At 54.9% G+C, this 12,492-nt stretch overlaps 1 protein-coding gene across 1 annotated transcript in view; it reads right to left on the bottom strand.

Moving 5' to 3' along the window:
• BCR (BCR, RhoGEF and GTPase activating protein) overlaps positions 1-12,462 on the bottom strand; it is a 113,448-nt gene extending 100,986 nt beyond the window's left edge. Inside the window, exon 1 of the mRNA XM_021074056.1 lies at positions 11,057-12,462. Coding sequence (XP_020929715.1) covers positions 11,057-12,362 — 1,306 coding nt within the window. The 5' untranslated portion in view covers positions 12,363-12,462. The remainder of the gene's footprint in view (positions 1-11,056) is intronic.

Genomic DNA, 12,492 nt, shown 5'->3' with positions numbered 1-12,492 from the left:
AGCATATGGAGGTTCCCAGGCTAGGGGTCTAATTGGAGCTGTAGCCGCCGGCCTAGGCCAAAGCCACAGCAACACCAGATCGGAGCTGCGTTTGCAAACTACACCACAGCTCATGGCAATGCCAGATCCTTAACCCACTGAGCAAGGCCAGGGATCAAACCCACAACCTCATGATTCCTAGTTGGATTTGTTAACCACTGAGCCACGATGGGAACTCCTCCAGGAACTGATTCTGCCAACAACCTGCGCTTGGAAGGGACCTGGAGCCCCAGATGGGAACATAACCCTCGCTGACACTCTGCAGCCCTGGGAGACCCTGAGCAGAAGACCCAGCTGGGTTGTGCTGGGACTGTCGACCAGCCGTGAGGATGTGTGTGATTCTTCTAACTATAGCAGAAGCAGTCCACATGGGCAGCAGAACAGAGATGCTGCCTTCAATCTCTGCCAGGTCAAAGGCCCCCAGTTCCCATTACCACCCTGCTGAGTCTTTGGGCTTGGAAGCACTGAGCAGAGTAAAACCACAGCTTGAGACATCCCTGGACACCAGGCAGGACTTGGGCTCCTAGATGTCACATACAGTCCTGCTGACTACAGGAAGCTCCAGTCAAATGAAGCCCCCCAGACTTTTCCCAAATGAATCACAGTTTTAAAGTATTTTTTTTTTTTCGTCTTTTTTTTTTGCTATTTCTTTGGGCCGCTCTTGCGGCATATGGAGGTTCCCAGGCTAGGGGTCGAATCGGAGCTGTAGCCACTGGCCTATGCCAGAGCCACAGCAATGCGGGATCCGAGCCGCGACTGCAACCTACACCACAGCTCACGGCAACGCCAGATCGTTAACCCACTGAGCAAGGGCAGGGACCGAACCCGCAACCTCATGGTTCCTAGTCGGATTCGTTAACCACTGCGCCACAACGGGAACACCTGAATCACAGTTTTAAAAAGCCCCACTGACCCAGCTGGGTCCTGACCCACTGCTCCTGACGGGTCTGCACACCCAAGTGGGGCAGGTGTGGGCATTAGCACACACCCTGCTGACGGCTGGAGCTCCCTGAGAGAACGTCCCACCTGGCCTTTTGATGTCCAAGGTCTTATTCACAGTCATGCCCCTTCATGCCCAGCTCAGAGTCAATAAACATAAAGTGACCCTCCTCCTTAGGAATGGCTCCAATTAATTCACATACTTGAGGGAGCCCAGTGCTTTGGGGCCAGAGAGAAAAGACAGGGAGAGATAGAGCACACACGAGATAGACAGACAGGCACATCCCGTTCCCCTCCCGTGGTGCCCCCGAACTCTGGTTCTGGCAGTCACCCCCTTACCTGCTGCACCCCAACAGCCGACCTGATGGTTTCCCACTTGCCCCTGTGGAATCAGCTTCTCAGAACAACAGCTGGAACAAAGTGCCTCTCCGGGCGGCCAGTGGGCCAGTCACAGCTCCCCCCACCTTTTTTGATTTTTTAGGGCTGTACCCATGGCATACGGAAGTTCCCAGGCCAGGGGTCAAATCAGAGCTACAGCTGCTGGCCTACGCTACAGCCATAGAACACTAGATCCAAGCCGCATCTGTGACCTATACCACAGCTGGTGGCAATGCCAGATCCTTAACCCACTGAGTGAAGCCAGGGATCAAACCCGCATCTTCATGGATACTAATCAGGTTCTTAACCCACTGAGCCACAACGGGAACTCCTAGTCACAGCTCTTTACTCTTCCTCAGCCTCCCTGCCAGGGTTTTTGGACCCCAAGACTGCAGACTTGGCAGGACTAAAGGCAAGCACAGGGCCCATGGCTCGGGAAGCTAAGGGGACAAGGAGTGAGGGATCAGGTCTTTGACGCTTCCCCACACCCCCCCTTTGTGGAGTCCTACACGCTCCTTCCCAGAGAAGAGTCTGTTACAGTCACTTACACCATCTGGTTACTGACAAAATGCCACAGGAGGGGAACCCAGACTTATGTTAATAATCACAACCTGGACTTTTAGAGCTGAATTCTGATGGTGGCTGCCCAGTGGGCACCCAGGTCTCGGTGCCAGATTGTCACCACCACCCTGCGGGGCCCCAAGGCAGATATTTTCACCTACGTTCCTAAAGGAAAGGGTAGAAAGCTTTCAGAAGCCACCATTGATAAGGGAGTCACATTTTTCAGCCTAACGTCTAAGATTTGAGCAAAACCAAAATCTGTGGACACACCCAGAGGGTTGGGCATCTCCTAAGGTAATTCACAGGTCCGGTCACTGGGACCTCCAGCCAATAGGATGACTGCTCTGAGCCCAGCCCAGGGACCCTGCACCTCAGAGAGTACAGGAGAGGTAGATGCGGGTGTGGCTGACTCAGCCTGTGCCTCCCTGCCCACGACATCAGGGAGGGCCAGGGACTAAGATCACTCTATCTGTTCAACTACGAGCCAGTCTCTCACCTAAAGCCTCAGGCAGCTCAGCTCTGGGGGGTCAGAGTGCAAAATGCAGCCCACTCCCCAGGCACCCTCCGCCTCCTCTAGAGCAGAGGCCTCAGTCAGCTCAGCCTCTCCACAATCCTGCCATCCAGTCACCACCCAGGTCCGACAATGCAAGGCCTGAGGAAGAAATGGTGACATCAAGCTGGTGAGACGAGCCAGATGCAAGAAGACAAGTGCTGTATAAGTCCACTTAGGAGAGGCCCTGGGGCAGTCACAGAGGTGGCCAGGACGGTGTTGGTGCTGGGGGCTGAGGGTTACTGTTTAATGGGGACAGAGTGTCAGTCTGGGGAAATGAAAAGTTTCTGGAGATGGATGGTGGTGATAGTTGCACAACAAGGTGAATATACTTAAGGCCACTGAGCTGGGCACATAAAATGGTTAAGATGGACATCGGGCCCCGCTATCCAGAGTCCTCCCTACACAATACAGGGCAGCGCCCTCCGCTTTGCGGAGCCCTAGCCACCTGCACAGGAGCCTGGACGCAGCTCTTCTCACCGCTTCCTGGCTTCCTCCTTTGTTTCCTACTGATTGAAGAAAGTCTGTGGTTTTCACTTCCTCCCTTAGGGCCTCACAACCACTAAAAATGAGAAGTCAGTGGTTATAAGCTTTCCTTCTAGAAACTGGGTGGGGGGGGAGTAGGGGGAGGACTCTGTGAGAAAAATCAAGTGGCCTCTCTCTCCCTGCAACCCCTAGCGTCCCAGGCCCCCAGAAGTACAAGGCCAAGCAGTCCAGAAACACTGCAAGAAAACCCCATCCCACCCACAGGGCTGTGTGCAGGTGACATGGGTGTGAGGTCCCAGGTGCCCTGGGCAGAGGGAACAGCCCTCCAGACGAAGCAGCCAGCTTTTCCTGAAGCCATAATGCAGAAAAATACACCGTATCGTGCCTTAAGATGTAAGAACTCCAGGGAGTTCACTTCACGGCTCAGCGGTTAACAACCCCAACTAGGATCCATGAGGATGCGGGTTCGATCCCTGGCCTCGCTCAGTGGGTTAAGGATCCAGCTTTTCTGCCAGGTGTGGTGTAGGCCGACAGCTGTAGCTCCAATTCGACCCCTGGCTTGGGAACTTCCATATGCCACACATGAGGCCCTGAAAAGCAAAAAAAAAAAAAAAAAAAAAGATATTAGAACTCCATTCAGCCCCTGAGGACATATCACGAGAGGGAACAGAGGGGGATGAAGACCCCATCAGGCCCCTGGGTTCCTCTGGAGTGCATCCTGGGGTCCTGCTGAGCCCAGTGGGAGAAAAGGCCTGCACCTGCCAGATATTACACCTGTCTCCTTTAAACTCTGCACTAAGTGGCATTCAATCAAGTGACACTAGGTGTCCCAAAGGACTCTATGAGACCACAGAGAGGGCCAGACCCCTGGGAGCCATGGTCCTGGGCACTCCCATCCCCACAAAGCCCGCATAGAGGGGGCGTCCTTGCCAGCCAACAGAACCAAGGCCCTGAACAAGGCCACACCGGATCTCGGACCAGTTTGGGTAACTTCAAGGTCTGTGCTCCTTCCCCAGACTAAGTGGACATAGGTTCCAGAAGGCTGACCTTGTTTCATGCAAGGGTATGTGCCCGTACGTTGCCTGCAGAAATCTCTTCCTGCTCCCTCAGCAAACCAACTGACCTCAGCATTTTTTAAGGGAGCAGGTCAGGCCTGTAAAACGAAGTGAAGCTTCAAAGGTCCTTCTTCAGCCAACAGAGGCTTCTGAATGGAGGACCCCTAGGGCTGCTCCTCCCAGGCTCTGCAGCCCACAGGGGCTGAGGCAGCAGGGCTCTCGCCCTCCGGCCAGTGTCCCCACGCGGTCCCCCAGCCAGCTAGAGCCAGCTCCTTCCCAGAGCTTCCTGTCACCTCTGTCACCCCTTCCCAGCCAGCTCCCACCCCTCCCAGGAGGGCCCGCAGCAGAGCTGACAGCATTGCGACCCTCCCCAGGGCCCTTGACTGCTGGATGGAAAAGGCAGATGGACAGCACTGTCCTTCCAACATGTGTGTCCTCTTAGGCCCTTTGCCACCAGACCTGTTGGAGGAATCTGAGCAAAGTGCCCCAGGAGAATGTAGGAAGTTAGGACATTTTCTAGGAGTTCTTTTTTTTTTTTTTTTTTTTTTTTTTTTAAATGGCTACACCCATGGCATATGGAAGTTCCCAGGATAGGGGTCAAATCTGAGCCACAGCTGCTGGCCTACACCCCAGCCACAGCAATGCCAGATCCAAGCCACAAATGTGATCTACATCTTGGCTCACAGCAACATGGGATCCTTAATATACTGAGTGAGGCCAGGGATCGAACCTGCATCCTCACTGACACTATGTCTGGTTCTTAACCTGCTGGGCCACAATGGGAAATCCTGGGAGATTTTCTTTTGTTTGCTGCATGACTGATCAGGTCCCCTCCACCCCTGGGGGGATGTTGTTCTATGCCCACTCCCATGAGATGGGCCTCAGCCCCCAGCCTAGGAAAGAGGCCATAGCCGGCCTGCCTGACCTTGGGCAGGTGCGTGTCTCACACCGCCCCCAGACTCAATCTGCCAACAGTGTATGATTATGATAATAATCTCCCTCTAGCCACTTCAGAAGAATGTTCCAAGGGCACATGAAACAGCCTCCGCCAAAGTCACATTAACGACCCAGGTCAGGCATTGCTGTCTCCCTCCACCCCAGACCTCTGCCACAGGCACCAGCCACTGCCCTATCTCAGTCCTTTGCAAGGTTACAGTGGTGAGTGCCAGAGCCCAAGATGGCTGGTTAGGAGGCCTCAGTGCGATCTGGGTGGCTTTTAGGGCTGAGTGGGAGCCCAAGCCTTGGCCAGGAAGAAAAATAGCCTCTAGGTCATCCCTGACAATCATCATCAGCCCACCCCCCACTCCAAACCCAAGGCCACTTACTAGATAGGGGTAAGTGGGGTGGGGCCAGAACACGGAAGGGCTGAGCAGACAGAAACCTCAGAGACGGGGTCTGATTCCATTGGTGATCCACAAGCACCCATGGTACCTGAGACTCAGACACCAAGGTAGGTCCTTGTCTTAAGGAGCTCACCACCCCGAAGGAGGAAGCTGGACAGACACAGGATTAATGGAAGTAGCTGCAAACACACAGTTAAAGAAAGGTACACAGTCAGGGAAAGTGCTGGGACATTATAAAGGTTCTGTTTGTCTGTGCTGGTTTTTAAAAGACAAGGCCATTGGAGAAAAGCCTTTTCATGAGCTCATGGATAAAAGCAAGAGAGAATTTCCAGCAGACAGTACCTGGTACTTAGTAGATGCTCAACAAATATTATGAGTGATCAAATGGGAAGAGGTAGTTGTCTTGGTAAAGGAAATGTAGGTATAAACTAGGACAAAGAAGATGTGGAAAGAGTTCCCATTGTGGCTCTGCGGTAATGAACCTGACAAGTATCCATTATGACATAGGTTCGATCCCTGGCCGCGCTCAGTGGGTTGGAGATCCAGAGTTGCTGTGAGCTGTGTGTCACCTCAGCCCCACCTGGTGACCCCCCCACAGCACCTCATTTCCTCCTAAAACCTGGCTGCTGAGGCCAGCACACAGGGACTCACTGAGTGTCGTGGGCTATCTCGTGTCCCCACAAGTTCATATGTTGAAGTCCCAGCCTCCAGCACCTCAGAACCTGACAGTACTTGGAGACAGGCTTTGTTTCATTGTTTGGCCATGCCCATGGCATGTAAAAATTCCTGGGGCCAGGGATGGCAACACTAGATCCTTAACTACTAGGCCACCAGGGAACTCCAGGAGGTGGATTTTTAAAGAGGTGAATTTTTAAAGAGGTGATTAAGTTAAAATGGGCTGTCAGGGTGGGTCCTAATCCAATCTGACCTGTGTCTTTACAAGACATACAGGGAGTTCCCATCATGGCACAGCAGGGAAACAAATCTGACTAGTATCCATGAGAACACAGATTCAATCCCTGGCCTTGCTCAGCGGTGTTGCCGTGAGCTGTGGTGTAGGTCGCAGATGCGGCTTGGATCCCATGTTGCTGTGGCTGTGGCATAGGCCGGCAGCTACAGCTCCAATTACACCCCTAGCCTGGGAACCTCCATATGCCACAGGTATGGTCTTAAAAAGACCAAAAAAAAAAAAAAAAAAAAAAAAAAAAACCGACACAGAGTCACAAGGCATCCGGGCACAGAGGGAGAATGGGATGTGGGGCATGTGGAAGCCTAGGAGAGAGGCCTCCAAGGAAACCAACCCTCCTTACCTTGATCTTGGACTTCCAGTCTCCAAAATTGAAAGGAAAATAGGCTTTTGTTGTTTAAGCCCCCCAGTCTGTGGCACTGTGGCCCAGAACACTAACACAGTGGATTGTTTCAAACATGTGGGTATGAAAGCCAAGGAAATATCACAACACTAACAGGTGTCTTTCTAAAGAGGATACTCTCATTAAGGACCAGAGGTGGGGCACCAAGGATGAGAATGTGTCCCCAGAAACTTCAAAGCTCTGCTTGAGTGACGTAAGCTAAACACGTTTCATGATCCCACTGACATGAGGTACAGAGGATGAATAAATTCACAGGGACAGAAAGCGCTCGCCAGGGGCCAGAGGTGGAGGTGGAGGGGAGATGAGTTATCACATAATGGATACAGAGTTTCTTGTCGGAATGATGAAAAGTTCTAGAGATAGCGATGGTTACACAACCCTGTGAAGGTACTGACTGCCAGTACCCTGAATAAAAATTAAAATGCCACACTGTGTCACATACAATAAAGTCTTAATTAAGTTACATAAAGAACTTAATTAACTAATGTTACTTTTTTTTAAAAGGAAGGGAAAGAAATCCTACAGGAGCCACAGGGATTGTAATTCCAGTTGGGGTACTGACCCCCACGGGGCTCATAGTTAATTATATCCACCACCTCCCCCTGAATGTGGAACCCTCTGGCTCATACTCTACTGCGTCCTCTCCTGGGCACCTGGCTCACCTGGACTCTGTCCTAGTGAAGGTGGCTGTCACATAAGGGAGCCCTCTGGGCCACAGGACTCCCAGCCAGGAAGGGGAGGTGTCTATGGAAGCCAGAAGAAACAAATGAGGCAAAAGCGAGCCACATCCCCTGGGACCCACACAAACCAGTGCTCTGAAGCCCAGCTTTAGCAAAAGGTCCAGAATCCTTCCTTCTGTTCCCCAAACAAGAATGTCAACCTTCCCGAGCCGGAAAACCCTTGTAAAACTCCATCAAGATTCCGTTGCCACCCTGTTGATGACTTAAGGGTCTCAGACTCGGCTGGTTCTGTCCACCCAGCCTCTGTCTCCAGGGAGGAGCCTGCATTCAACTTGGAGGTGACCACAGGCTCTGGGCCAGGGACACCGCTGGAGCCAACGCCAGGCCTGAGTGACCTTTTGCAGCCCCACAATTACTCACTCACATTGGTCGCCGGTCCATTCAACCACCCAAGGGAAAAACAAAGGCTCGATCATTTTGATGATAACACATCACCAGAATGCAAAGGCAAATTAAGCCGCTTCACAGAAATGTGGAAAAACAGGGCAGTGACTGGCACCAGTGCCCACAAAGAAACATAAGATCTGGGGTTCCACCTCATGAGGGACACACGGGGCTGGGGGTGCCTCAGACCTAAAATAGGAAAGACCCTTGATTGTATGCTCTGAGGAAAGGGTCCCAAAGTCCTCCAAAGGGGTTTAAGGGACAGGGATGAGCACAGCTGCCAGGACATTTCCAAATGAACATCCAGCTTCCCAACTCACCCCCCGCACCCCCTGCACCCCCAGAAAGGAGAGGGGGGGGGTCTCTGGGATGCGCTCTGAGAAGGGCTCCACCGGAGGCCCAAGGATTAACCAGGGATCCCGCCTTCAAAACACACAAGGGCATGTGCCCCCATGTGGATGACACTTGGGGACAGGATGCAAAAGTGAAGTAGGCCAGACACAGAGGGACACATACAATGTGTGATTCCACATAAGGCCCCAAGAGCTGTCAAAGCATAGAGACAGAAAGTGGAAGGGTCCCAGGGGCTGGGGGAGGGGGTGCTGTTTGATGGGGACAGAGGTACAGATGGAAAGTTCCAGAGATGGATGGTGGTGATGGTCTCACAACAATGTGAATGTACTTGATGCCACCGACCTGTGCACTTAAAAATGGCTAAAAAAGTGGATTAAGATAGTAAATTTTATGTCATATATATTGTCCCCAACACCCGCCCCCCCCCGCAAAAAAAACCCTACCAGACTCACAGAGGCCTTTGCTCCCACTGCTCCTCAGGGCAGATGGCACCCCCCACCCTCTGCCACTAGACAAGGCTGCTCTCCAGTGCTGCTGCTTCCGGAAGCTTCCCTGATCACTGAACACCTAAGTGATGCATGTGTTCCTGCCTCCCATTAACCTGCAGGCTCCCAGATGGCAAGGACCTAATCTCTTCTTCTTTGCACCCTGCGTGGAACCAGGGATGGGTTTGCACACAGCATGGCTCACAGCCGGTGGGCCCTGGCTGTGTGGAGCTGGAAGGACCCCTGGACCAACCCGGCTCCAAGGCCCTGGAAGCCCAGCTCTGCCACTTCCTGGCTGTATCCTGACCTGAACACAAGCAGCCCCACCCCAGGGGATGTAGAGACAAAAAGGGGCCCTATGTGAAGCCCACCATCCCTGTGCCTGCACACAGCCTCCCTTCAACTCATAGGTACAAGAACCTGTTCATCCAAAGGGACTCTGAAGCTATTAGATCCAGTCCCCCAGCGACTGCTGCTGCCACCACAGAAAACAAGGTGATTTCCACTGCCTCCCCACACTGGAACTTTTCTCACAGTCCCTTTTCAGAGGGGCAGCCATGGCTTGCACGCCCCACACCCGTCTAAAGAACATAGGTAAATAGTCAGGACATAGACAGATGGCAGGGCCAGCGCGGGTCCTTCCTTCCCCGCCAGCTGCAACCCTCAGGAGGGTGCTGGGTACCGATTTTATAGCCTTGCAGCTAAAACCACCAGGAGAGAGCACCTGAAACCCTGAGGACAGTCAGAGAAGGGTCCAGAAAGCACTAAGAGTGGAGTCCAAGTTATAAAATTAGCTCAGCTGAGAACCAACCCTGTGTTACCCACTGAGCTGGGTTCTCTCAGCTGCAGGGACCGAGAGGCAGGCGAGGAACTGAGAGTGTGAGGATAGGGCCTGCAGGGGGCCCAGCTTTCGGGAAATTCAGAATTCCCCCAGCAAGAGAACATTGTTGCAGATTCTAGGTCACCATGAAAACCTCTCATTTTCTGCTTTGTTAACAACGCTCTCCCACACCATGGTGCTGAGGGCCAGTTCAAGCTGGCTCACTCGGCCGACAGCTGGCCAGAGCAGGCTGGTGCCCATAGACCACAGGGCAATACTCCAGACCCCAGACAGGTTGAAGTGCCTGCAAAGCAGGTTTCTAAATACTACAGCCTTACGCCTCCCATGAGGGACTTGGGATGCGGCTGGGCCAGGCCACAGGTCCCAGCAACACACCGCTACCACTCCAGCTGCAGATGGAATGGGCAACTTAGATGTGCCTAAAACAAACAGGACGCAAGGCCCATCGCAAAGAGGCCGCTCCACAGAGCCAAAAATAGTCTCGCTGGGTTTCAAGAGGATTCTGGTGAAGGAAGCATATACACCACCATCAGCAAAAAAAGAAAAATCAATGGAGCAGAGAACCAGATCAGCCCAACAGGGACCAAGACTCCAGAGATTCCCGCTGGCCTCACCCACGCCCCCATCCCCCTCTTTACTTCAACCACAAACTGGACCTGGATCTCAAAACCCAGTCCCATTGCCCCCAAGCCTCAGAGTATTTGTACACAGATGTTATACACACGATCCCATAGGTTGAATCTTAGAGCCAGGAATCAGACCATGGACTGGGAGCCCAAAATAAGTGCCAGTAAGCAGAAGTCCTTGGGAAGACTAGAAAGCAAGGATCCGAAAATGGAGCTGGGGTGAGACATACAGGGGTGAGTAATGATGGGTGATCAGGACGGGTGTGGCTCTGCTCCAGCCCCGGATAAAATCTTCACCCCGTGGATCCTCAGTGGCCCACTGAGTCAGAACTGCCTGTCGCCTCACTTCCTCCTAATGCATATTTTCACCTGCACTGACTTGTGCAGGAGCTGCGAACCGACACTCCTATGGCCTGGGAGCAACTGGAACATCTTTGGTTCCCCAAACGTGTCACATAACTAACTCTCCCAGGACAGGTGGCAGGGACTGCCCAAGACACAGCTCAATCCCAGCTAAAAGCATCCATCCAGGCGGCAGAGGTGACCCTCTCTGTATACCATCTCTGTGCGCCAGTGGTGGGATCAGAGGACAAGGAGGTGACGGCCCAGAGCATCCTGGTCCTGACCCACAGAGAGTATGGTCGTGAGAAGCACAGGGCTCCAGAACCAAAGACAGGAGCCATCTACCATCCCCAGCACCACTCCTCCCACACTGGGAATCTGCAATCAGGAAGAGGGTGGGATGGAGTTTGTTCAGGCACAGGATCAGTGTGAATGCTTCCAGTCCACAACAGCATCTGAAAATCACTCCCCCAAGTATCTACCTGTTCCTCCCCGGATTCCCAAGCACTCAATGATTTCCAGCCAGGGGCAGGTGTGTCCACCAAGGTGGTGGAGGTACCCACCTGCGTCTCCGTGGAAGGCGCTGTCCTGAGGCAGCCTGCCGGACAAGTTGTCCCCATCGCTGGGCCAGATCTGTCCCGTCTTGCGGACACCTACAATGGTGGCCTCCGACACAACCACCTGGCCCTGCCGGTGCCGCTTCTGGCACTGGGGCGTAGGGGGGCTGCTGCTGTCAAAGGATTGTTGAGAGTTCTGCGAGGGCGAGCGGCTCTTGTCCCGGAACATGCGGTAGGTGGTGGGGCTCGGGGACACGCGGCTGGACTGGCCGGAGGAGAAGTCCTCCTCGCTGGAGGTAAGGTTCTCGTTGGAGCTGCAGTCTGGGGTGTAGCCGCCTCCGCTGTCCTCAAAGCTCCGAGGGGAGTAGGATCTGCGGGGCCAGGTAAGGCGCTTCTCCTGCTCCGAGGTGCTCTGGCTGCGCTGGAGCGGGCCCTTGCCCTCCCCTTCCACCATCATGCCCCCGACGTAGATGCTCTGGTAGGGCTGGTACTCCAGGGGCGGCCAGGGGGGCCTGCCGCCGCCATTGGCATTGATCAGGTTGTCCTTTAGGAAGCGTGGGTTCAACTCAGCGTCCTCGTAGTCGCCATCGAGGCCGCAACCGCTCTCAGAGGTGCGTCCACGGTAGGAGGGCCTGGACACGTCCACTGGGCCGGACCCGGCGCTCTGCTGGGACTTCTTGCGCTCCATTTGCATGGCCTGGCTGCCCAGGGAGCTGATATGGTCCGACACGTCTTTGTCGTTGACCTTCACCAGGCCGCGCTCGTGGTGGAACTCGACGTTCACGTAGAAGGGTTTCTCGGTGTCTGCCGCAGTAGGCTGGCTGGGGCCCTTGCGGATCCTCTCGAAGTTGGAGCGCAGCGCCGCCACGCTGGTGGGGGGCCCGCGGTCGTCGCGGTCCGCGGGAGCGGCGGCCCCAGGCCTGCGCGTAGCCGCCGGCCTGGCCTTGCCCGGGGAGCCCTCCCCGTCGGGCCGCGCCTCGGGCTCATCCACTGGAGGAGGGTCGGCGCCGTCGGCGGGCGCAGGCGGGAGGCGCGGCGCGCGGGGCTCCGCGGCGCCGTCGGGGGGCTGCGCGGCGCGCCGGAAGCCCCAGCGCTGTCGGTCATAGCTCTTCTTCTCCTTGGCCAACAGCGTCTGCAGGTAGATCATGCGGAAGCGCTCCTGGTTCACCTCCTGCTCCAGGCGCCGGATGGAGGCCTTGCAGCGCTCCAGCTCCTGCTCGATGTCTCCCACTGAGCGCAGCTCCATGCGCGGCGGCTCCGAGTCCGGGAACTGCGCCTTCCACGCCTCGGCGAAGCCCACCGGGTCCACCATGGCGCTGCCGGCCTCACCTGCGCTAGCCGGCTGCGCGCGGGGCCCGGCTTAGCGGCGACGCGGCGGCCTCGCCAGGCCCGGCCCGGAGAGCCGGGTGGCCCCCATTCCCCCGGCGGGGCGGCGGCAGCAG

The sequence above is a fragment of the Sus scrofa genome, chromosome 14, assembly GCF_000003025.6.
Source record: "Sus scrofa isolate TJ Tabasco breed Duroc chromosome 14, Sscrofa11.1, whole genome shotgun sequence".
Classification (NCBI taxonomy): Eukaryota; Metazoa; Chordata; class Mammalia; order Artiodactyla; family Suidae; genus Sus; species Sus scrofa.
The sequence above is the reverse complement of the archived record's forward strand: the minus strand, read 5'-3'. Positions and strand labels throughout refer to the sequence as shown.